The sequence below is a fragment of the Rhamphochromis longiceps genome, linkage group LG11, assembly GCF_057381845.1.
Source record: "Rhamphochromis longiceps isolate RC_006_pf linkage group LG11, R_longiceps_female_GT1.1, whole genome shotgun sequence".
Lineage (NCBI taxonomy): Eukaryota > Metazoa > Chordata > Actinopteri > Cichliformes > Cichlidae > Rhamphochromis > Rhamphochromis longiceps.
The window spans coordinates 23377352-23403165 of NC_140567.1; the positions used below are offsets into that span (position 1 = coordinate 23377352).

At 43.1% G+C, this 25814-nt stretch overlaps 2 protein-coding genes across 4 annotated transcripts; both read left to right on the forward strand.

Moving 5' to 3' along the window:
* Positions 1-748: 748 nt before the first annotated feature.
* Positions 749-5420, forward strand: fdps (farnesyl diphosphate synthase (farnesyl pyrophosphate synthetase, dimethylallyltranstransferase, geranyltranstransferase)). Of its 2 annotated transcripts, XM_085423028.1 has the most exons (10): positions 749-920; positions 1361-1513; positions 1598-1738; positions 2212-2292; positions 2417-2539; positions 3167-3255; positions 3339-3411; positions 3498-3575; positions 3699-3833; positions 4794-5420. In XM_085423028.1, the coding sequence occupies exons 1-10, from the start codon at positions 918-920 to the stop codon at positions 4992-4994; spliced, it is 1077 nt and encodes a 358-aa protein (XP_085279154.1). In that variant the 5' UTR covers positions 749-917; the 3' UTR covers positions 4995-5420. The 2 variants fall into 2 exon arrangements, with proteins under 2 accessions (XP_085279154.1, XP_085279153.1); XM_085423027.1 differs by lacking the exon at positions 749-920 and having other exon boundaries at positions 1081-1513.
* A 1405-nt stretch (positions 5421-6825) lies between these two features.
* Positions 6826-25038, forward strand: rusc1 (RUN and SH3 domain containing 1). Of its 2 annotated transcripts, XM_085423032.1 has the most exons (12): positions 6826-6946; positions 9405-12722; positions 14722-15600; positions 16695-16817; positions 16906-16982; positions 17439-17613; positions 17964-18069; positions 19369-19415; positions 20422-20942; positions 21035-21279; positions 21444-21611; positions 22622-25038. In XM_085423032.1, exons 2-12 carry the CDS (start codon positions 9524-9526, stop codon positions 22785-22787), a joined length of 5706 nt encoding a protein of 1901 aa, XP_085279158.1. In that variant the 5' UTR covers positions 6826-6946; positions 9405-9523; the 3' UTR covers positions 22788-25038. The 2 variants fall into 2 exon arrangements, with proteins under 2 accessions (XP_085279158.1, XP_085279159.1); XM_085423033.1 differs by lacking the exon at positions 14722-15600.
* Positions 25039-25814: the final 776 nt, after the last annotated feature.

The window sequence follows — 25814 nt, forward strand, 5'->3', positions numbered from 1 at the left end:
ACATTGTAGCCACAGCCACCCTGGGGCGCACTGACAGAGGCGAGGCTGCCGGACACTGGCGCCACCGGGCCCTCTGACCACCACCAGTAGGCAACGGGTGAAGTGTCTTGCCCAAGGACACAATGACCGAGACTGTCCAAGCCGGGGCTCGAACCGGCAACCTTCCAATTACAAGGCGAACTCCCAACTCTTGAGCCACAATCGCCCACTTATAATAATAATAATCTCAAAATGGCAAGATACAATGACTGGACTGAAAATTAATGAAAAGGTGGTCAATGTCCAAGGAAAAACAAACCTTTAAAAAAGCTTCAGCTATTGCTCAAGATCACTTTAAAAAATTACTTGCTCCATGCAAGCAAAATAGAAAGAAATGAGGAGTGGCTCAAGACACTGTAAAATACCTGTGTTGTATATAAGTACAAACTAGGATATAATATATTATTTTAAAAATACAGTATAGAAATTATCTATGTACTGAATAGGATCATATAATTTTCTTATATACTGTATACTACTGTGTACTATAATACAGTATAGAAATTTCTTCATTTGCTTTATCATACTCCTCTCTCCACTCTTGCCACCCCACTTAAGCTCCGCCTCTTCTCAAGTCCTATTGGTTAGCCATTGTGAAAGCCCATCCTGGTTCGATGCACCAAACCAATGAAACCCCTTAATGTCAAATGGAGCCTTTTAAAATCTCCGCCCATATTTAACCACTCGCAAGGAACACTGGGACATTTAGTTCGACTGCGGTGTAATAAAACAGACAGCAGCGTGATAGCAAACTACAGTCTGATATCCTGGTTTTAGGAGACGTTCACAGACTCCAGTTTGACAAGACTGAGAAAGTGAAGACCGGCATTTTATACTGTATTACATCGTGCAGTCTGGGATTACAGGGCGGCGTTATTATGGTGAGTAAAGGCATTTGTATGAATAAGAAACATTTTCATTCGTTATGTTATAACTAGCCTAGAAGGCAGAGTGAATGAAGGAAAACGATGTAAGCTAAAGTCAGCAAACGCTTCTTTTCATGATAACGGAACTAGCTAGCTAATAATAGTTTCTCTTTAGCTTAATCCACTCTGCCGGATAGACCATTGCCTAGTAGTGTTAAAGTAACCTGGTAGTGTTACAGTCACCTGGTTGATCCTCATCTGGAGCAACCATGTGATTTACCTTTACCTATAGAAACGTTTGTTACTGGTCGGCACAATTGCACGGTTGAAGGGTAATGAGACGCTTGCTGAGCTGGGTCTCCAGTGCCCATAAAATTATCCGGACCGTTTGGCTGACCGTGTCCCCCCTCGGGCCAAGAAACACCTCTCACCTGCTGTGCATCTCGTCTTTGCAGGGAGACAGAGTTTGCAATGGGACGCACAACAAGAAGGCTCTGCTTTCAGACCCTCAGCTGTTTGAAGACCAGTTTGAGGAGCTCGTCACAGAGCTCACAGAGAGAGACTTTACAGATCCCGTGCTGGCAGACGCATTGAAAAGACTGAGAGAGGTAAGTATGTATGACTGGTCTCTTTTTTTCATTTAGCAGAGGGGGACAATGATATGTAGATGTTCATATGTGTTTTTGTTTGAGGTTTTGGTATACAACACTCCTGGAGGAAAGAGGAACCGAGGCCTTTCTGTGATTGGCTCACTCAGGGAGCTTGTCCCGCCCTCCCAGCTTACCCAGGACACCGTGCAGCGGGCTCTGTTGGTCGGCTGGTGCATTGAACTGGTGAGGGTTTGGTATGGCGTGCTAAATTAAAAGTCTGACCGTATTTCATTAATTTTTTTACCCATTAAAAGTCAGTGTCGGTCACAGGTGATTTTAATTCTGTTCCAACCTAATTAAGCATTAAGATGTTAAGCTGCTTTAAAAGATTGCACTACATAGTTATGACCTCCTTTAAAGTCTGCAATCTTCAGTAGGGGCTTGGGACCACAATAAGCAGTACAAACAATATCATTACTACTTTAACCAGTAACTTTACACTATCCTCATCTGCAATCATGTTTAATCGTGATTTATCTTTAATCATTGTTGAGGCTGGATTTTACTAAATTGACAGGAAGGTAGCTGGAATATGCAGGTTGTGTGTCTTTAAAACTTTCTCTCACGAGCAGACTCTTGACTGTAGCTTTTAACACTTTGCACAAGTGCTACGTTTTCTAATTTAGGTGTTGCCGCTGTGTGTCTGATACTTGCAGCTTCAAGCGTTTTTCCTCGTGGCAGATGACATCATGGATGGATCTGTCACTCGGAGAGGGCAACCCTGCTGGTACAAGAAGGTGAGACTTAATATATTCCAGAAAAGGAGACTAGTATGAGTTTGTGCTGTGGTTATTTTCCCACTTCCCTCTGGTTACCTATATAAATCCTACCTATTGGTTTGCTTGTTTTTGTTTTTTTTAGGATGGTATAGGTCTGGATGCCATTAATGATTCCTTTCTGTTAGAGGGGTCAATCTACAGACTGCTTCGCAGATATTGCAGAGATCAGCCCTACTATATTCACCTCCTGGAGCTGTTCAACGAAGTGAGTCTTCTTGGCTGAAAGTGTGCTTGTGCATCTGGCAGCAAATTCATCACTTCGTTCGTAAAATGTATGCAGTAACGGCTCTTAAAAGCCAACTGAGAGACTGCTGAAGAGGTTATGACTGTGGTTACGCATGATTTCACTCAAATGTCCAGCTTGAGCAATATATTATTGCATAGTTAAATCCGGCTCAACACTTAGTCATCTTCAGCATTGTCCACTGTCCACAAACTACTCCTCAGAAAATGCAAAACATCCTTCAATCCATTTTCTTTACCGCTTATCCCGTTCGTGGCAGTGGGGAGGTGGCTGGAGCCTTTCCCAGCTGCCATAGAGGGAAGAGGAAAAAATGTCCTTTACAACATTTTCCTCAAGCCAACACTGTCATCTTGCTGATGTGTGTTTTGTTCAGCCAACCAATTTAATCAGCCTGCATATTTAGATTGTCATACAAACTAACCACAAAATTTTCAACACAGTTTCCTAATTCTTTAATTAAAATCTCTCAAATTATTCATCAGCTGTCAAAACATTTGCTTATTAAGTGACCGAACAGTTATTTCAGAAACTCAAGTACTTGTGAGTTTTTACTTACCTTGTGTGTTTTCTTCTTTCTTTTCCCCTCAGGTCACTTTCCAGACAGAACTCGGTCAGGCTCTGGATCTCATGACTGCTCCACCCAGACAAATTGACCTCAACAGATTCACCATCGAAAGGTCAGAAGGGGAGAGAGTGTTGAAAGATGAGTGTTGTTTATTGCAATAAGTATTTATTTCTTTTTCTTTTTTTTGTCTTTAAGGTATAAAGCAATCGTAAAATACAAGACTGCCTTTTATTCATTTTACCTCCCAGTGGCAGCTGCGATGTATATGGTGAGTGTGTCAACTTCATGTTGCATAAAAATGGAGGTAAAATAATACAGCTTTAAAACACTCTTTGTACCTTTTTTCTTTTCCAGGCAGGAATCAACAGTGAAGAAGAGCACAGCAACGCCAAGCACATCTTACTTGAGATGGGGGAGTTCTTTCAAATACAAGTAGCTACTTTTCCTCATCATTGACCTTCATAGCATAATATTTCCCATTCGTTAGCTGCACGTGTTGCATAATACGCTGCTGACTATTCTGTTTTAATGACCATCTGATGTATTCTGTCACAGGATGATTACTTGGACTGTTACGGTGACCCTGCTGTGACAGGAAAGATTGGCACAGACATTCAGGACAACAAATGCAGCTGGCTGGTTGTGACAGCCTTGGAAATCATGACTCCTAAGCAGAGAGAAGAACTAGAGGTTGGGCCTCATTAAATAAATGCTTCTCTTCTGATCACGTAAAATTTATAAATATGTGGCAGAGTTGGGTTGCCACTGTGTAGAATTTTCATTTTGATGATGCTTAGCTGTACGTGCTCTTGTTTTTTATCCTTTAAATGTGCATTTGTATGGTTGTTAGTTTTAAAACTTTTCGTTTTTAAATCAACTGATATAATGAGCAAAATAATAATATTAACCGTATTAATACATTATGTTGCAGAGAAAGTAGCAATCTCTCTATCTAGCCCTGTCCCTTACATTCTTGTAATATTACTTTGTAATTAAGGGGGGGATTTTGAGTTAACATAGCATCTCATCTAGAGAGAATTTTCATACGGACAAGAGAGTAACCACTGTTTGTGTATACTGTCGTTAGACTCTGCAGTAGGATAGAATAAACATCTAGATCTGCTGCCGGGGTAGCTTCATTATTCATGTCAGCTGGTTGCAGAAATTAGTCCTTGGCATCGCCAGATGTTGCTAGGGCCTCAGTCACATGCCATAGAGACCAGTCAACGGTTACACTCTATTGTCTGCTTGTTGTACAACAAGTTGAGATACATCCAACTACAACAAACTACACAGCAACTTGATTTAGTGCTGGCAGTTATGCAGCTCTATGCTCTAAAGCTCGCATTGCTGGCTTGCGTCTTCTATAAGAAATCAATACTAGTTTCTGGTGGAGTAGTGGTTCAGCTCTGTTTGCGTCATATGATATAAAATTGCTAATCTTACCCTTAACTTTTCTTACTAGCAGATATTCAATGTTCTGGGCATCCAGAAAATTCCCCTGACGTATGTGATCATTGGTACAGTTTAAGTCGGTATTAAAACGTCTACACCTTTAATTCTTTGACGTTCATCTGTTCCCACCTTGTTTAGACTCATGACTAGAGTCATTTGTTAGTGTTAACAAGTTCATTTTGATCTCCTCCTCAGGGATGTTATGGACAACATGATGAAGCCAGTGTGGAAAAGGTCAAAGCACTGTACAACAGCCTGCAGATGCCATCATTGTACCAAAAATATGAAGAGGAAAGCTACCAGCGCCTCCAGAAACTCATCGCCAGCCACGCACAAAACCTTCCTCACTCTGTTTTCCTCAATTTTGCCCAAAAAATCTACAAGAGAAACAAGTGAGAGGGCTTGCTGCTTTGTAGAAAATATGTTAACAGCATCAAATACACAAGTCTGGTGACTCTTATGAATACGCACAAGCAGGTCCTCACTTATTTAAATAAAGTGTTTCAGACTTCAGCAGTGTAACTCAGTCAGGACTTTGTTTAATAGACGATGTCCTCTGTCAGAGGAATCTGACTGATAGAAGGATAACTTTGGAGTGAATCACAAAGGGTCTGATTTAACTTCAGTGTGCCTGAACTGAGGAACACATGAGAGGGATGATGGATTAATGTTTTTTTGATTGCATAATAAATGGGTGAATGCTGATGGCAGAGGACAGATGATGAAAACTGACAAACTGTTCCATATGTTTTATAGTGTTTAAAGTCCGTACTAGCCAAGAATTTATTGCTTTTAATAAATAATATATAGTGTATGAACAAACATGGTTGTGTACATTTCATCTTTTTGTGTGGTGTTATGTTGTTTAAAGAGACAGGATTTTTTTTTTTTTTTTTTTTTTTAGCACAGCTTTTCCAAACATCCTGGTTTTATTTTGTATGCTTGCGTTATTTTACTTTCCTCACACAAATCAAAATTATTAACCACCATGATGCTAATAGTCAATGGTGTGTCCAATTTGCAGCCTGTAGTCAGTTCTAGTTTTCACAAAGCCTCACATACGTCTGAGCAATCTCAGCCCAGCTCTCAAGCTCCTCCAGATTTGATGGTCTTCCCGACAGATTTACAAAGTCAGGGCTTTGTGCAGACCAGTCTGTAATGTTCACTTTGGCCATCTGGAAGCAGTTCTTCAACAGAGGCAACAAATGTTTTAAGTCACTGTCACCTTGGAAAACAAAGCGATGACTGCTTGAGGTTTTCTTCCAGAATCTTCACATATCCTTATTTCTTTGTGATTCCTTCCACTTTCATGAGATTCCCAATTCCAAATGCACTGAAGCATCCCCACCATGATGTACCCCCAATACGGGTGTTCTTTGGGTTGTATTTCTCTCCCTTCTTTCTCCAAACATAAGCAGCATCCCTGCTCTAGATTCAGCTCATCTGAGGAAAGCACTCAGCATATTTAGCATACTTTAGTCTGACTTCAAAATTTCTCGCAGTTTTTCTTTCCAGAGTGTTTGAAATCTTTTGCTTCCTACGTCTACGAGACTTGGTCTGTATTGTGTGGCTCCCTTTGAATTTCTTGATGATACTTCTCACTCCAGTTCTTGACACTTGGATATGCTGTGATACTGTTTTATATCCATCTACTGCTTTATCAGCATGAATAAGTCTTTTTCTCGACTCATAACTGATATCTTCTGTTTTTGGCATGATTTTTACTCAAGTGACGACTCAAACCCTTGCTGACATTTTTATACTGTGTTTAACTTGGAGGATAACCGTCAGCTTGAGCTTTGAGCACTACAAAATAATAGCATGTCATTGCACAGCAGTGGTTCATGATATAGCTCAATAAAAAGATCCGTTTTTCAGCGGGCTAATAATTTTGGTCATGGTATTTGTTTCTGAAATAATTTTGTTATTATGTACAAATAGAAATAATTGTGTGTGTGTGTGTGTGTGTGTGTGTGTGTTGGGAGAGGATAATAATTTTGTCCTTTTCTATATGTATTTAAATTGCAGTTAAACGCAATTAAATATGACTTTTTTATATGAGTTAATTTTCTGTTAAAGAAATCACCAAATGCATAAATCATGATAATTGGGCGGTGAACACTTGAGACTCATTATTTTAAGGAGGCAAAGCTAAAAAGGACTATAGATTAACTGAATGTGATGATAAGGCGAGGGGTAAGGGGTGTGGTTTGATCGGGGGAGGTGGGGGGATTTCTGGATGCTCGCGAGAAGACAGATGCTGAGGCTATTCGAGATTCACATTCTCACGGACTGGGGATGTGAGAGAGCCCGACGAGATGGAGACCTTCATCCATCTTTATCTGAATGTGAGTCAAGTGCATTTTTATCAGCTTTATCGTGCATGTAGATGTCTTTCAAGCGAACCTGCATGAGACGATCGGGTAAGAAAATCCTCCTCTTACCCCCCCGAGACTGCGTAGGATAAGACAATAAATTCCTCTGTTCGCGGTGGCATTTGTCGGATTAGATAGCTTTGCGTAAATACGCAAATAACTGTTTTGTCTGTTCTAATTGTAGTGTGAAAATGATGGTTTTTGTCTGAGTTGTAATAGGGGCGTATGGGCCCGTTTATCAGAGCGATGCGGGTTGGAGGTACTCCCCTCCTCCCTCCTCCACCCATCCACCCCTGTCTCCATCAGCTCTGTGGGATCAATAGATACAGGGTTAAACTCTGAGCACAGGACGGATTGCATTACATATGACGGTATGCTGTGTTTTATATTTTATTTCAAGGCTTAGTTTGCTAAGGGCCATCCCGACGGAGGCCCAGCAGTGTAAACAGGCACTCCAGTGATTTATATTCTTCAGTGATGTGAAGGGCACTGTGGAGGAATATATGAGCAATAGCCTTCAGTAGATGGGCTTTTAAAAAGCAGACTGGGTGTTGTTCTCTACCGCTGAGTGATTATTTCATGCTCCACTTAAATGTATGTGTGTTTTCTTTGTTATTTACGATTTGTTTCTTTTGATCCAGATTTCCATGAATATCATAGCCCAGTGAAGACGAGCATAACTGATGACAGTTATCAGACTATAAATTAGCTGACAATTATTATTACAAGGAGAATCATTTCATGTGTGTGGGTGGGTGTTTGAATAGTTGGGTGTTGTGTGACACCAGCAGATGAAAGGAGCCGTGAAGGTATCTTGCAGAAGCACTGCATACAAATAGAGAAGCTCTAAAAGTATCTATTTAGCTGCAAGATTGCAGGAATTAAGTATTCGAAATTTTGTATGGAAGACACCACCTTCTGTATTACACTATTATCACCGTTTGCATCATCTCACCATTATGACAATGTAATTTTTTGTTTATGTGGATATTATTATTCCCAGGGACGCTGGAGCTTATCCCAGATATTGTAGGGTTCACTCTGGACAGGTGCCCAGATCTGAATAATATTTTTGATCATATTAATAGTCATTTTAAGCCCTAACATACATTTTATATGTTAGGGCTACATTTTTCCAAACAGATGAGTCCCAGCTGTGGTCTTTAGATGTCTCAGTACCTACCATAGTACCTCTAAATCTTATTCCTAAGGTGTCAGAATATTTTATATTTTAATATCTAAATATATTTATATAATATTTAATATCTAAAGCTGTCAGAATATTTAATTTTTGGCTTTAAGAATAATTCTGCTAGTCTAAATAATAGAGCTACTTTTAGCTGCTCTCTCATTCACAAGGGGCCGACACAGTGAGTAGCTCTTCATGTTTAATTTGGCAGATTTCCTTCCAGGATCAAACCGGAAATCTTTCATTTTTTTTTAGGCAAAGATGTAAACCACTGCCACATTAGAGAGCCAGTTTGCCAGTATAAAAAAAGTCTAAAAAATTATTTGCATTTTTTCTCAAGAAAAAGTCCCTTTGATTTGTATCCACAGCATATGGTCAGGGCTTATCAATGATGACTAAGACCTCACAGGGTTAAATGATTATTTGATTATGACTCTTGCTGATTCACTTTCAGTGAAACTGACTGCTGGAGAGGCTGTGGGATGGAAAGAGCAAATCTTTTCCATATATTCTTTTGACGATAGGACAGAATGGCATTTGGATATCTAGTTTTCAAATCTTATATTTAAGTACCATCACACCGGCTTATATATTTCTATCAAACCTGTAATGATCCTGGTTGCTCTGCATGTGTTAGCAGATTTGTTTGACTTCCTGCAGGAAAAACTAACCTTTATTTGACCTGTTTAAGGTGAATATATTTGATAAATGCTTGAAAGGATGGAGTAAATAATAATAAAAATTCAAACAATGCAAACCAGACTTTGTGTGAAAGTGTACAGTTATAATTTAACACCGTGTTACACAGCAGTGTAATCTGCTGCACCTGGTTTTAAATATTTTATTTGTTTGTTTGTTTTTTACTTTTGGTTGGTTTTGCATTTATTGTTTGGATTGGTATGCTCACCTTTAATACTAAAAGAAAAAATCCCACCTCAACACACACACACACAGAGGAATTAAAATTAACTACTAAGAGTTCTCAACGTATTTATTTTAAGGGGCAATGCTTGACAATGTGCTACTCTAACTGTGAGTCACAGTGTGTGACTTCCCGGGCTGTGATAATTACAGAACAGAAAACCCTCAAAAGCAGTTGCCTTTTAATGAATAGTCTCGATGATGGGTTCGCTTCAAAGCTTAAACCTAATATGCAAACATGTGTAGAGTAAGAAATCGCTCTGCGATTAGCAGAAGCAGCTTGTATTTGTTATTCACTGTGTGTCTTCTTTGATGTTACAGGATCTTGGGAGTCACGCCAAGATGTGACTGTCACGGCGCGTCATAGTTTGGAGGCTCTACAATACTTGTTTCCATAGCAACAGAAATATCAGAATATCCAAAAAAGTCCCATTCCCACAATGCAGTCCTCTCAGCCGCCGAAACCGCGGCGCTTTGACGTCAGCAGACGGACCAATAACTTAGCTGCACCAAAGTCTCACGGCCCTGGGTTTCAGAGGGAGGATAAAAACATGAACACAATCACCACGCCGTCCCCACGCCGGGCCACCAAGGGTCCCACTGCTCCCTCCAGGACCAGAGTGGGCGTACAGCCTCGAGCTCCAGTAAGCCAGTCCAGGTTAAGCTCACAGAAACAGGGTTCTACTGTCTCTAAACTAGCTAAACCCAAACCCAAGAATGCCCGTGCATCTGCAGCAACTCAAATTGTACCCGCAGCGGATCCGCCTCCTCCGCTTCCCTCGGTTCTTCCTGTTGACCCGAACTGCAACGAGCCGAGCCTCCCGTGTCTATGCTGTGATGGCCGATCCCCGCAGGACAACAACAGCATGTTCAACCACAACCACAACAACAACAACACCATCTCCCTCAGACATCAACTGCAGCTACCGCCTCCACCGGCCCCGATGCCCCTGAGGCAGGATGGGACCGGGGCCAAGGAGCAGGCACAGGCAAAGGCCCAGATGGAAATTTCTGCCTGCCCTGCTGCCAGTCTGGAAAATGAAGAGAAGATTTCAGATGAAAACACTGAAGTAGACAATAAGAAAAATGCAAAGGTGGAGGAAGATGATGAGGAAGAGAGCAGCGGGGATATTGAGATTGATGATGAAGAGGACGATAACGATGACGATGAAGATGATGACACCCTGGTCCCCTCGTGCTGCGACTGTCCCCCCTCCCTCCTGGAGTTCTCGCTCTCCTCTTCTACCTCCTCTTCCTCCACTTCCATCAGCTCCTGTTCTGATCTGGAGTCTGACTGTGCCGATCAATCTGCCTCCATCTGCTCTTCCCAAGATCAAGACAATCTGTCCGTCTCTCTTTCCTCCAAAGACCACTCTCTCCTACAAGGCCCTGATAGCAAGCCTCCTGCTCGCTCACCTCCATCCCTCCCTCTGAACCGAAATCCCTTCTGTTTAACATCTCATTCCCCGAGTCCACCTTGCTCCCCAGATGAGGGTTACCCTTCTGCGCTTGACTCACCTTCCCCTGACTACTTAGGAGTCAAAGATGATTCTGAGGTCACCAAATTAGGCTTGCTTGACTTTCTAGAATCGGTCGGAGAATTTGGGAAAATGGAGCGGTTCAGCCAGGTGATCCAAGTGGCTCGCTGGGATCTGGACGGGGAACAGCACTGGGATGTTCTGCGGGATCGCTTAGATCACCTGGATCGTTTGGAAAAGGTGAACAGGGAAGTAAAACTGACCTACATTGCCAGACTCCACGAGAAGGGACTTGATCTTGGAGATCTGGATGAGCAGGACCTTTCGGATGTCATGGATGAAATGGGCAACATTGACATTCCCTGGAAGCTGTATAAAACACATGATGGAACGATGGGAGAATCTCAGGAGTTTTCCGATGCCGGGGTCGACTTAACCGCTCCGTCAGACTGTGAAGATCCCCTCGTTCCAGATTCCCTCACACCTTCCCCTGTTGAACCGCCACCTAGACCCCCAAAACCTCCAGCGCGACATGCCAGCGTGAGCTCGGACCTCCACACCTACATAAATATCAGCAGAGAGACCACCTCCATTGCTGTTTCCACCTCTCCTACATTGTCTACCTTCTCACCTAACTCCTCATCCCCCACATTCACCACTTTTAGGTGTGAGAAATCCCTACCTTCATCTCCACCATCCATTCCTCCTCTCCCTGCTTCTAAGCCAGTTCCTTACCTCACTCTGTATACCACCCCTTCTCCACCTCCCTCTATCCCCACCCCAACACCTCCTATCCCTCCACCTCGAAAGCGACACCTCGCACGGAAGGAAGCGCAGCGCCTCGCGGCTCTTCAAGCCGAACAGGAAAAGACCCCCATGTCCCTCCCCCCACCTACCACCCGCCCCCCACCACTCCCTCCTCCACCTGTTATCTCAGTCTCCTCTTCCTCTCCTCCTGCCATACCACCTCCACCTGCGCTGCCTCCTCCACCATCCTTCCACGCATTGGATGTAGAGATTCGGAAACTGCTCATGCTTGCTGGACTTACCCAAGCTGAGCTCCTCAAACTCAGCCCTGAGCTTGGTGTCTGTGTCGGGGGGTTAGAAGACGAGGGAGATGGAGATAATTTCATGAAACCGAAATCTCTGGAGTCGCAAGAGTTCAGTCTGCGGTACAGAGAAGAGGAAAGTGAGCCTGACACACAGCTGGTGGCCAGAGATCAATGGGTTGGCACTGAAAAGTTGGAGGGAGATCAAAAAGCAGATATAGCTGAAGAAGGCAAAAAGAAAGAGGAGGGCAGAGACACACAGAGAACAACGTCATTTACTGAGATGGCAAGGAGAAGGAAGAAAAACACTGGCTTGGCATTCGACCAGTACTACAGTTTAAGCAATACACATGAAGATAAAGCAAAGAATGTGAGCTTTGGGGCTTCCCGTTATTCTGCTGAGCCACCAGAGTCACCGCCGCCTCCTCCTCCCCCTCGCCCTCTGCCACCCATTCCTCCATGTTTGCCATCCCTCAAAGTCAGCACTCTGCCCGCCAACTCTGAACAACCTGAGCGTTTTGATTGGCTGATAGCATTCACACCTGAGTGTGAAGCCCCACCACAGCTGCCACCCCTAGAAAAGAGAAAGGCATATGTGGAAACCCAAAAGAAGCCCAATTCGTCAGGTACCTCTCCAGGGTCAGCTCCAAAGGTCACAACCTTTAAAGAGTTGCGTTTCCGCAACAAGAGCTCCTCTCCTCCGACTAAGGTGATCATTGAGCCCGATCCTGACCCCACAATAATCACTCCAGATCCAGATATACTCTACAACTTAAAGTGGAGGAAACATAAGGAGGGAAGTGATGGCAGCCAGTGGGAGTACACCTCTCAGGCTCAGGCCCTCTTCATGCAGCCGCCGCCAGCCCTCACCTCAATGGCTGCTCTGCAGGAAATGCTCCAGAGAGCTGATAAGGAGGGGGGGCAACTAGAGTTGTGCCCATCACAGAAGATTGGCTGCTCAGTCAGTGACAGCAGCCTGTGGACCTTGGGCAGAGAGTGGGAGGGGGAAGAAATTAAGAAGGAAGAAAAAGAAGGGAAGGACAAACTAAAGGAGGAGGTGGAGGTGAGAGGACAAGCCGATGGAGGACGGACTTTTGAATCAAGAACTTCAGGTGAGTGTGATTTTAGTGGTAGTAAATTGGAAGTTATATTCAATAACACAAAGTACAGTCCTGCCTGTGCATGTGCATAGAAGAAAGTAAACACACAAAAATAAGTCAGAGCAAATTGGATGACAGAACAGATCTGGGACGGGCAGATGATGGAGAGGAACAGATGGGGAAAAGGCACGCTCACAGTCGTCTTGCTCAGTTCTTCAGTGATGCACAAATAATATCCTTTGACATTACAATGAAAAGAAACAGAAAGCCAAGGGAAATGAAAAAAAAAGTACACTCATTTGTGGAAATGATAAATGGAGCCACGGAAGAGAGATGGAGCGGGAACATGAGTCACTGAAAAGGATGATGCAATGATGCGATGGCAGGGGATAAACAGGGTGATTTTAGATAGGGGAGTAAGAAATGTGAACACAACAGTGAGAGATGGAAGAATATAGTGAGGCTAGTGAAGGTAATATGAGGAGAAAGGGGAGGTTGGAAACTTTCCAGCCAGTATTTCCTGTACGGGTTATCAGTGTGTGATGTCATCACAGACTTATTCAATTATTCATCCACTCTTCAGATTGAGGGGGAGAGGAATAATGGAGCTCACTCACTTTAAATCGGACTTTTTCCTGTTTCCTGTTTTTGTTTTTTTCTTTCTTTGTTGGCATCCTGAAATATTTTCCTTCTCCCCTCTCTCTCTGCTTCTTTAATAGTTTTGAATCCCAGTTTTGGGACCCCAACACCCCACCCTTTGCTCCCTGCAGCACAGATAGCTCAGATCAGGTTACGTAGCTCATATGGTCCTACATTAGGCTACATTAAAACTAAGTTGTTCATGTACAGCAGGGTGTTTAAAACCAAGACTGGATAATTTTTTCTAAATGATTTATAGGTTAAAAATTTATAGGTTAAAAGTTTCAGATCTTTTCTCAAAACCACTGCAGTGAGGTAGGTTTGGGGGATAGGTGTATACACCTTTAAGAGCTGAAGGGGTGGATCTTAGTACATGGACCAATTACTGCCAGCCAGGGTCAGAAAACTAGGAAGTATCATGTATTTGTTGCAGTTCAGACACAGCTCAAGTCTAACCAAGGTATGGTTGCTTTCTAGCTCCTTTTTTAGTTTAAGGTAAATACAGTGTAACGAGAGTCGGGGTGCCACTCTGAATTTCCACAAAGGCGGGCCTGATGATTGAGCAGAAAGGAACAGAAATCTGTTATCTGTTGACTGACTCAGCAGTACAGTTTTTGCTGTACTGGTGGAGAAGGGAGGGGTGGTGGGGAAGAAGGTAGAGAGAGATAGAAACTAAAAGCAGAGAGTGAGAGAGAAGGTGATCCGGAGGTGATGACAGCACGCACTGCAGTAAAGTACAAAACGTTTAGCAACACCAGTCACTGACTGTGGTTATCACTCATAACTCTCAGGTGTCAAACAGAAATCTGATGTCACAAAGAAAACGTGGATTCTTAACACGTGTTGTAGTAGGATGACTCTTCAGGAATGGCATTTTAATTATGATGAATTAAGCGAGTGAATGACAGACCGAGTCCTTCTACCGTGCAGCTGTGAGACTGCTCCGTAATTATTCTTTTACAGCCTCCGTGTCATTTCCTGTCATGTCAGACCCCTCCTAAGCGAAAGACTGTGTTTATTGCTCTTCATTGACTTCCATGCACCGTTGGTGTGTAACTGTCAATCAGACGTTTGACTGGAATAAATACTGCATGGTGTTTTGAAGATGACTGCTAGAATACACATGTGCATTTTTTCTCTCAACAGACACTAACATGTTCTGCATCTCTCTCTCCTTCCCATTTCTTTGCCGCCTCTTTCTTACTTTTATCTTCCTTGTTTTTCTCACTTATCCATCCTGTTTGGTTTGTTTCCATTCGGTTGTCTCCATTTTGGCATCATCGCTCCCTCATTACCATTTATGCTTGTGCGTCTGCCCTCTCCACCCGAACTCCTGCACTTTTTGGCCTTGCTCTCCCTTTGAACCGAGCAGTTTCCTCACCCCCGCTCTCCCTCGCCCAGTCCTCCCAACCCTACTTCCTCCACACCGCTATCCCTTCCTTTCGCCCAGGCTACTGTTACTCCCACCCCCTTGCAGATCCCAGGCCCCGCAGTCATGTAGGCCAAGGGCCCACAGACACACACAGAAACACACGGTGGACTCCTGCTGTCCACTCAGCTTGTATCCACAGAGATGAATCGAGCTCTGGGTTTAAAGATGAATCCCCGGCTGCTTTTGGTGTAGAGTCTCCACGTGACTGTGGGGATAAGTTTAAGCAAAACACACATTCAGCTTACCAATATAACAGCGATCCCAAAACCAATGAAAGGGACTTTGCAACTGAGTCAATCTGCAATCTTGACTCCCTTTACCAAAGTGATTCAGAGAAGCAGAATGATGCCAACGCCGTGTCTGTTAGCAGCACCGCTGAAGCTCCAGGTTGCACCACACCGTATAAGAATATCGATGTTATGATGATGTATTCAAACAGCATTGGTGCTAGGGATTCGATGTATTCAGAGAAGCGCTCACTCTCACACACAGACCAGGTCAGCATCAAGGCTAGGACATCCAAAGATCTCCCTCCCCTCCCCACCTATTACCTGTACCACCCTAAGAACTGCCCTCTTCACAGGGGGGCTCCCCCCCGCCTCTCTCCTATCGGAGCCCTCTCCCCTCCCCATCGCTCCGGAGCACCCCCTCCCGGTGCAGCAAGCTCCTCCCTCAGCTCCCCGCTTTTCCCCCGCTCGCACACCTTGCCTGCCCTCGCTGCTCCCCTCTACTATCCAAACCTCTACCCTCCTATACCGCCCAGGGCGCCCCCCCTACCCCCAAAACTCCACCAGGCTCCTCTGCAGTCACGCGTGGCGAGTAAGATCTCTCTCTCTCTCTCCATACATCTTACACTTTTTCTCCTTGTCTGACATCTCGCATGTCTGTCTATCTCTCTGTCTGTCTCTATTTCTGTCTCTCTTCTCTCGTCTGGATGTGGTGGCCTACACGCTTGTGTCACCTATGGCCCCGGGGGTTTGCAGATTTGAAAGAACTAGGTAACTGTAGCTGTTTTATATATCAGAAGGTGCTTCCCTGCAGGCCATCTGATACGTCTTATCTGCTCTGTCCTTTCAAATCCGCAAAGGGCCTTCAGAAGGGTAACAGCTGTTTCTGTCACAAGGTGTCTAGAGTCACTCTCATCACTGTCTCTCTCTCTCTGTCTGTCTTTCCTCACCTGTCTGTCTCTTTGTCCCGATGTTGTTCTTGTCGTCTTTTTGTTTTTGCATGGTGTACCCACACAGACACGTGCATTTCATGCAAAGCGAACCTTAAGTAGCTGCTTGATGATGATGTGATGCTAATAAATAAATAAAGTTTTCATTTTTATTTGTTCTGTGTTCGGTTAAGATCCACAGCATCCTGTCCATTGTACACATTTGCATTTATCGATCTAGTTTATATAAATACATTTATATAAACAGCAAAATGTACTTTACACCTACCCTTTGCACATGGATGTACTTTCTTCTGACCTGGTTCTTGTGGTAGTTCCTACACTTGTTTGTTCCTAGCTCTGCAGTTCCTCCGTGTATGCCTATATTAAGTATGTGAGTATTTGTATAACTGTGTTTGTGTGAGTTGAGGTTAATTGCATGGGATCCTGTTTAGCCCTGAAGCAGACAAAAAGTTGTGTTCACAGATCCAGTTGTGAAAACCTCATCACAGTAATCCTACAGGATGTGCTCGCTCACTGTTTGTCGTCAGCAGTAACGACTGCTTCCATCTGCTTCTATCTGGCTTCTTCATTGCTTAACTGCTCCTGCTAATAATGCTAATATTTTAGTTGTTTTGTTTCTTTTGGTGGCGATTCATTTTTTTTTAAGTTTGTTAATTTGTATTTTTTTTATCACTTGCATACAAAGTAATTGCGATATATATTTATTTGGGGTTTTGTTTACCATCGCTGTCAGCTGTTCGCAGTGTCTCATTCGCTGGCTCTGTGCTGAAGACAGACACACCCTGGATGGGCGAGGATGTGAAGCATCCAATGAGAGGTCTTGGCCTATCCTCTCTGTGCCTACAGGAAAAGAAAGGTGGGGTTGGATGTACATGTGCAGGATGTGCGTTTGTTTGTCTGTGCACGCTCTTCTAACCAGCTTTACACCCGGTTCTCCTCTCTAGCCCTGGTAGGCGCAGTTAGTGTGGCAGTGGAAGCCATATTGGCCCAGTTCAGTTCTTCAAGGACTGTGGTTCAGAAGGTCAGTACCTGCTGGTTTGATGACAGTAGCTAGAAGGACTGTGTGCTTTTTCATTTTTAGTCACCCTTTATAATCTATGTTTTTTTGGCTAAACTTCATGGTGTATTAAATTCATTATGTACCTTTGAAAATATTTCCCCTCTTCCTTCTTGTTTTGACTATTGTGTGCCTTCCTCCAGTCTTCCTCAGTTAACAGGGTACTAGAGTATCTTAAGATAACCCAGTTTCTTAGTCACAAGAATTTCTTTGTCAACTTGCTGCTCACTCACCACCCAAATCATCCCTCATTACATCATGTTGATCATCATCACACAATCCCCCTTTTCCACCCCTCCCTCTCTCTTTGAGTCATCCTTTTCATCTTCTTGTCCAATCGCTGCACATCTTCCTTCTCACCAAACACCCATTTTTTTCCCCCCCAAACCGTGCTCCCTTCCTTTCTTCTCCTCTCCTCAGGCCTTATCAGGAGACAGCGCTATAAATCCATCACTGGGCCGTCTGGTGCTGCAGTGCCTCTGCCCCGCCCTCCACAGCTTGCTGACTGATGGCTTGAAACCCTACCAGAGTGACCTGATTGCAGGCAGAAGGCCAAACTCTGCTTGGAGTCTGGTCCAGGCTTCAACCAGGGCAGGTAGCATATCATGCATCATAGCCGTGGATATTAAAAATCAGATATTATCCTGTTGTTCCTCTTGAGGTTTGGTTTCCTGGTTGATAGTGATAAACTCTGCAATTCGTCTGTCTCCACTTTTCTCCCACATCAGTCAATACTTGTTGATTTTATCGTCTAAAATGCTGAATAAAGTGAACACCAGGACACAGATATTGATTGGCCTACGAGTGCCAAGCTTCACAGCAATTTTTCACTCACTTCTGTAAGGTCCTTCATTGATCTCTCTCTCTCTCTCTCTCTCTCTCTCTCTCTCTCTCTCTCTCTCTCTCTGTGCATTTTATCCTCTTCCTCCCAACCGATCTTCCAAGGTCCTAAAACTCATGCCTTGTTCAGTCTGCAAGTTCGAGTTGGAGAGCTACCCCAGCTCAGACAGAGCAAACACAGGTTCAACGCATTCCTCCTCGGCCTACTGAAGTAAGCAGTGGCTATTAACAATCCTTGATCTCCACTGACGACTCGTTTAAGAGCATGCTATTCATTTTATTATTGCACTCACAAGGCCAGATTTACTAATGGTTCTGCGCAACCACAAAACCATTTTGTGGCATTCATTTACCTCATATACCTCAAATTGCAGTAAATTGAACATAGAAAAAAGACTTGTTACATTTTGTGCCTGGTGTTGTTGTGATAGTTGCATTAGCAGTGTTCATTTATTTGGAATGACAGGATACCAGTGTGAGTACGTAACGACATGGGTGGATGGGTCAAAGTTGTGAGTGTGTGTAAAAGGTTCGACTACATCCTGTAACTCTTCGCTCGGTCTTAACTCTGCACGCTTAGATCTGAGCTCCACATATTTGTGGTCCGTAGTAATACTGGTATTTTGATGAAGTGGAGCCTAACTTAACCAAACTGAAGTGAACTGAAGAGTCCTGATGTTAAATAGGCAACAGGGTTATATTTTAGAGTGAGCTGATGGTTTTCAGTGTTTCAGGCATTTAGTCTCATTTCAGTTTATTTATTTATTTTTGCTCCTCTCTATCAGAGCTGTTACATACCATATTGGAATGTGGAGCTGAAATGAAAACGGGATCTTTGTTAATGTGTTAGAAAAATGTCTTCATCTTACAATATGTAATATTGACTGAAATAGGTATTTAGCGCTTCATACAGCCTGCAGGAAACAAAAAAGCAGATCATGCACTTGCATAGCGGCACAGTAACAGTATCTTCAGTAAGACACCAACAATAAATAGTGATTTGTGTTCTCCTACACATGGTGCAGGTCAGCTGTTACACATAGTGTGTAGTAACGCAGCTCTCGTCTGCGCTCCACCGGAGTCTCAGTCCTCAGGTTCACACTCAGTCTTCAGTCATTTCTAACAGTGGAGTTCAACCTTATATTAAAGATATTGTCTCTCCTCCAACTGCTTGTCATTTTCCTGAATTCTCTCACTGTTTTCAGAGAGAAACACTTGAGTAAAACCTGTACTTGCACTGTTTCACTACACCCTCATCGAGGCTGCTTGTTTTTAACCTGCTAATTTGTGCTGCTCTTGCAGAATGCTGAAATCAACTGCCTGCATTCTTGTTTATAAATTAGCACATTGTTAGTAGATCACCCACATAACTTTCCACTCCCATGGGCGCATTTCTGCATTTGGTAATTTGCTCCACTTAGTAAATCCGGCCTAAACTGCATAATAATTTCTGTGCACGTATCTTCTTTGTATCCTCGTTACTCATCTTCTTTCTGTTTTTGTCTCGTAGTACCAAGCTTCTTGACTTCTGGCTGTCTTACCTTCAGTCTTGCAGTGGTAAGTTTTCCTCTCTTCTAGCAGTTGTTGCAGTTATGAGCAGGGTGCAGTTTGCCAGGGTGGGGATGCAAATGCAGGGGATTTTCCCCTGTTTGATGAATAAATGAAATGAACTCAGAGTATCAGGAGACCGCTTGCCTGATCAGTGACTTCAGAATTTCCTGCAAAGGTGAGCTCCACAGCAGCTGCTGTGACGGGCTGATTGAGAAGAGCAGTCACGCGTTCATGTAAAAAGAACCTGTCCACAGTTCAAAGTTAGAGCAGGTGATTTGCGACACTGTAAGACGAGGTTACAGAAGAAAACAGGTAAGTGTTGAGAGAGAAAGGGGGAAGACACTCAGCAAAGGGCTGTGGGTCAGACTCAACCTGTGCCACCGAACACTGACCATAGGGTACGTGGTCACCTGCTGAGCAACCAGACTCATTTTTACACATTTTTTAACTCTCAAACTCGAAGATCTCCAATTGATTCAGTAAATGAATCATCCAGAGAGAAGGAAAGCGAAGCACTTCAGATGACGCGGGAAAGCAGAAAAACTCTTTCATCAAAGCAGGCTGTTTTCTTGATGTAGGTATATGCTATACAGGACTAATTAATATTTTTCAAATGCAGCATTTTGTTCTGTTGAAATTTGTACGTATTTCTTTTCAAATATTGAAGCTTAATGGCAAAATACTATTAATTGGATTTGGGACCTTATTCTTGCATGTCAAACCTTTTATACGGCTGCATTTGATCGAGACGTAAACATTAATATTTCTCTAGAGGCTGTTAATATTCCTCATATTAATTTCATTGAAAAGAATTCATGAGAATATTCTTGTAAAAGCTGTGGACATGTGTTTACGTCCTGAATTTGTTTAGTTGGATTCTGTAAACGATACATTGACAGCAGCGATAAATGCCATTATTTTCATGTCGTGGTGCAAATCTGGTTACAAGCATAAATGTAAATACTGAAACTGACCTCTCTCTCTCTCTCTCGCGCGCGCTCTCTTTTCTCAGATGTGCTGGAGACCTATTACCACCCCACCTCTTTTATGCGTCTGTCGCAGACCGCCTGCCAGCCTCTGTTTGAGGAGCTGCTCCTTGTGTTGCAGCCTCTGAGCCTGCTCACCTTCAACCTCGACCTGCTCTTCCAGCACCACCATTTAGAGCCAGAGAGTCACAGGCCAGAGATCCCCAGCCCTCCCTTTCCGGATCCTGGATCCCAGCTTTCAACAAATGAGACAGCAATAAATGGGTCTCAATCCAAAACTCCAGACAGCAGATACAGTGAAAGCCTCTCAGAAGTAGACTTTGGAAGCCCAGATCATCAGGCAGCTAAAGATGCTAAATCATCACCTGTGACTAATTCAGATAATGGAGGATCGGCAGCGTCAACAGATACCAGTTTTGGACCCACAAAGGCTTCAGTCACTCAGGAGGAGACGAGTCCTCAACTGTTGTGGGTCCAGGAAAAAGAAATTGAAGATTTGCCTCCTCCTAACGTTGAGGAAGACAGCCTCGCTCAGCAGGCAGGACAGGTAGCCACAACTGTTCAACTCCTCTGCCTTTCTATTCAATGATGATTGTGTGATTATGCAGAAATTAATTTATCTGTTTTTTTTATTTACAGGTAATTCAACAAGGATGGGGTGCTGTGGTGCGCTGGGGAGGCCGACTGAGTCAGAATCTGGCTGAGTTGAGCCTCTCTGCAGTGAAGAAGGATGAGATGAACACAGATCTGCCAGATCTCCAGGCTCAGGCAGGAAGCGACTACACTCCAGTCAGCGGTAGTACTCAGGTTCCCTGGGGTCTGGGCCGGCTCTTTGGAGCCTCCAAAACTCCCACCAGCCCGACAGGTCACACACAACCAACCAGGTCAGTCATTAAATATGTAATAGTTATTATGTAGTCTAGACTACAGAAATTGGTTTTACTGATAATCAATCAATTGAATAAATTAAATTAAATCAGCTTCTGAAGACAATTGTCTGTGACTCATGCCTGTTTGTAATTTTCCAAGTTTCTGTAATTTTCCTCAGACGTCCCTCTCAGTGGTTTGCACCCGGTGTCACTGCGCTGACCCGAATGGTGAGCAGCAGCTCCACACCAATGCTGAGAAAGATCCCCGAGACTCTGGGAGAGACCGGATCAGAGTCCGAGAAAGATGTCGACACACTGGAGATGAAGGACAAACCCAGACCACTCAGGTACAGCAGACATAAAGTGATGGCAATGATGGATAAGGAGCAATGACACAGCATTGCTGTTTTCTCACTGTTACTGTTGCAAGCGCTGATTCTGTTTCCAAGTTTTAAATACATTTATATGACCTATATTGGCCTTTATAATGTAGACCAGGGGTCTCCAACTCCAGTCCTCGAGAGCTACTGTCCTGCAGCTTTTAGATGCGTCCCTACTCCAACACAGCTGAATCAAATGGTTGGATTACCTCTTCAGCACGCCATCAAGTTTGGCAAAGGTGATAACAAGCCATCCATTTGATTGAGGTGTGTCGGAGCAAGGATGCGTCTAAAAGCTGCAGGACAGTAGCTGTCGAGGACTGGAGTTGGACACCCCTGATGTAGACTGTCTTTGTTAAGTGAATGGTAACATCTCAAAGCCCAAAACTGGCAAAAATCAGATGACAGCAGTGTAATTTTGGGTCAGACCTTTACACAAGTGGGATCCTAGTCTGCATATGAAAGATGGATCCAACTTCAAGGTATGAGTAGTGATACCAAGCTAGTGCCTCAAATCTGCATGCTCTCTTCTCATCTGAGAAGCCCCATTGTTTACACGCCTGTGACAAAAAAAATTGACCCGTGATGTCAGTAAGTTGTCCCAATGATTTTATGGTCTCAATTGCTGGTTTCAAGTCAAATTTTACATTTCCATCCAGAGTAAATTAGATGATAGGGTTTGTCTGCCTTGTGAGTGTGCAGTGTCCTCTATTTTTCACCCAGATCTGGTTTCAAAAGACTAATATGGTCACAGTGGGTGACACAGTTATTTTTATGTCTTTTCTTTTGCAAATCAATATTTTTCCCCACTGATAAGGGCGGCAGGGGTTATACCAGAGACACCAGAATAGCTGCTGTTATCAGTCTGAAGTCTTGTAAACGGTGACTCATCCCGTCTGACATTATACGCTGACGTTACTCTTTGTGGCTGGTGTAAATGTCGATCACTGCGGCTGAGACAGTGTCTTCTGTCCCAGGTCGGTGCGAACGCTGTGTGACCACGCTGGATCCGGTTCCGAGCTCAGCTTCCGCAAAGGGGAGGAGCTCGTGGTGTTAGGAGGCGTCGATCAAGACTGGATTCGCTGTCGTCAGGGAGACAAAGAGGGGCTGGTACCTATTGGCTACACCTCTCTCATCATGTGACCATAACTGCTGCACTTAATCAACACTAAAAAAATCAATAAATAATTATAAAATATATATATATATATATTTTAGGTGAGTATTGAGAGGTTATGGTAAGGCTGCACTACTCTGAAAGGGATATTTCACACAGGCTCGGTTACAGTTTGAGTTAAGGGCATAACACCATCTGTTGTGCTTTATGTGCATCAGAGGCAATCTGCAGCCCCCCCCCCCGTTATGAACATATTGGAGCTTTTTCCATCACAATCATTTCAGTTTGGTAGCGTTCAACTAATAGATTTTAGCAGCAGGAATTGAGCAGATGGTGCGAAATAATGACTCGACTCAAACTTGGATCATTTCAAACCAGAAGACCTTTGATCCTCGAGTGAATTATCCCTTCAAATGCCTTTTTTCTCCATTTCCGCCTTGCTTGCCGGCCGCTGATCTGAAAGCGATCGCCAAAATTCTTTGCAGTCTGTCACACTCGAGTGCGTTCAAATCAGCGGCTATCTGTCGCGAGGAGGCGGCGGTCGACAGCCTGGCTGCAGGTCGTCGAGTGGGGAAAGCATGTTGGAGTAGTGGGCCGTAGCTCCTGTTGCATACTGCGTAGTAATGTAGTGAACTGTAGCTGTGTAGACCCGTTCTATTGACCTTTTACCCTTATTGACCTCTCATCTTTCTCACCTAGTTTATGTGTGTTTGACATGTTTCTGCTACTGTATTTGACTGTATAAATATACATATAAAAATATATATATATAAATATATAGCTATATAAAACGAGATTGATATTACCAAGATAGATAGAAAGGTGGATAAATATGAGAAAGTAGCAGCTTAAGGCTGCAGCCGTATTGATGGAGTGATTATTCATCTTTACATTTGCAACAACATGAAGCGGATGTCATACATGCAAAAACAAATGAATATGTGTTTATTTTAAGTATGCAATCCAGTATCTTCCCTATTGTGCGCTTTATGTATTGCCATTGTCATCATATTCATAACATGATTAAATTGAGCTCATACCTTTTAAACTCTGTATGCACTGTAATGTACCACGAATGCTCTGAATGAAAACATCTTAGATATCCCACAAAGTTATAGACGACAGCGACCTGTAGCCAGAATCTCACAGAGCCTCCGTGGGTTTTAGCAAAAACCCTCACAAAAGTCTGCCCCGCTTTCTCGGCACTGTCTGAATTTCAAATGAACGCAGTGAGAAAAACCCCCAGATGTGATGTCGATTCATAAATGCTACAAGTCTGTGGGTTTGGTGGCTGGTCTTCACCTCGTACCTCAGCTTTTGTATTTATCTTAACCCCATGTTTGCCGATCATAATCATTGATATTAATGGTAGTGGTAGCAGTGGAAGTGATTCGTTTGTTTTGTTGTTGCTTAAATGAAAAGAAAAAAAAACCTGTTGTTTTGTGTCACATAATTATTAGTTATCTGTATCTATGACTATGCATATATTTAAATGCGCAACTAGAAGTGTGTTTAGTTTGTTATAAAGTCGATTTTAATTTGATGTTATCATGCAAGAGGAAACCGGAAGCATAAAACGATAAGTGCTTAAATTAAAAAAAGAAGGAGGGCGATTTTTAAGCGGCCAGGAAAGGCTAACGCTAAAGGACCTCTATTCAATCAGCAGGAAAGTTCCATTGCTATTGATCAATCAGGGAAAAGATCAGTTCTGCAGAGTTTCAGTGTAGCATGCGATTGCTGGCAACAGTCCAGTAGCATTAACTTAAACCAGTGTCATAACTCATTATCAGGAAAAAAAAATGCCAACACAAGTGATTAAAAGAAATAAAAGAAACAAAGTCTAGATACAGATAAAATATCAGTAGACACATTTAGTTTGTTTCTTTCCGATGTGAGATTACAAATGCATTTGTTTAAAAGCTATTTATTTATGGGATGTATTATTTATTGATCTTGAGGTTTCTGAAAGGAATAGCTCGCTAATTATCCGGGTTTTTCGTGTGCGAAAATGCACGCATGGCCGTGTGTATGTGCGTGTATGTGAAGTGAAAGCAGAGATGAGTTCGAGCACTTCTCTGTCAGCGCATCCTGCACTTTCACTTGTGTGTGTGAGTGACAGTTAGTTCTGTTCCTCCCTCTCCTCTCTGGTGTCATGTAGCCCGTAGACATCCCGTTGTCCTACTGTTGCGTATAGAGTGCCCCTCTAGTGTCAGTCACTGTTCAGCTCCTGCATGTGCTTGTTTGTAAATACACCAAATAAAATATGTATAAACCAAACATGATCACCTGTTGGAGTCATTTTTTTTTGCACTATAGTTCATGTAAAATCCCCTATTAAGCCAGAACCTCAGCTCTATACTGAAGAGAACCTGTTTATGTGTTACAATGGTGGATGCTCAAAGTAAGCATGCTAAAGTTTAAAATAATGAGATTATTTTATGTGGAGGTAGTGAATGAGCCATAATCTCAGTTCAGTCAGGTTTTTCTGGATCTTTCTTGGATCTTCATGTTGTCATGGAGAGGGGATGCCCTTAATTAAGACATCTCAGGGACACAGCTCTGACTGTGAGGACAGCAGTCCATCTAAACAAGGTCCAGTGTAAGATAAATAAGGATTATTTTGAACTCTGAGCCATGGACTTTGCATGTTTCTTAATATCGATTGCATTTCATTTATTTGTTGATGTCTGAAATGTGCAAGATTACAGAGGAAATGAGGAAAGCTCATAATGTAGTATCCTGTAAAAACAACAACAATAATAAAAAAAACACAAAAACTTTTTTAAGCTCCTGAGAAATCATAATCTTCCCACTTTATTTACTCAGATCAAGATCTCTGGGTGTCTTTTGGACGTTCTGAAGGGCAGAAAGAGGAGAAAACGTCTCCAGGGCGAGCTGCAGCCCTCCCCCATCTTGTAACCGTTTCTGTGGTAGCGTCCTCCTTTGTGGGTCATTATGGAGGACAACACATTGTGAGATATACAATCTAACGCCACTAGATAGCACTGTTAGCTCAAGCTGATGTTAATCAGCTTGAGCTAACCCCCGTCCCC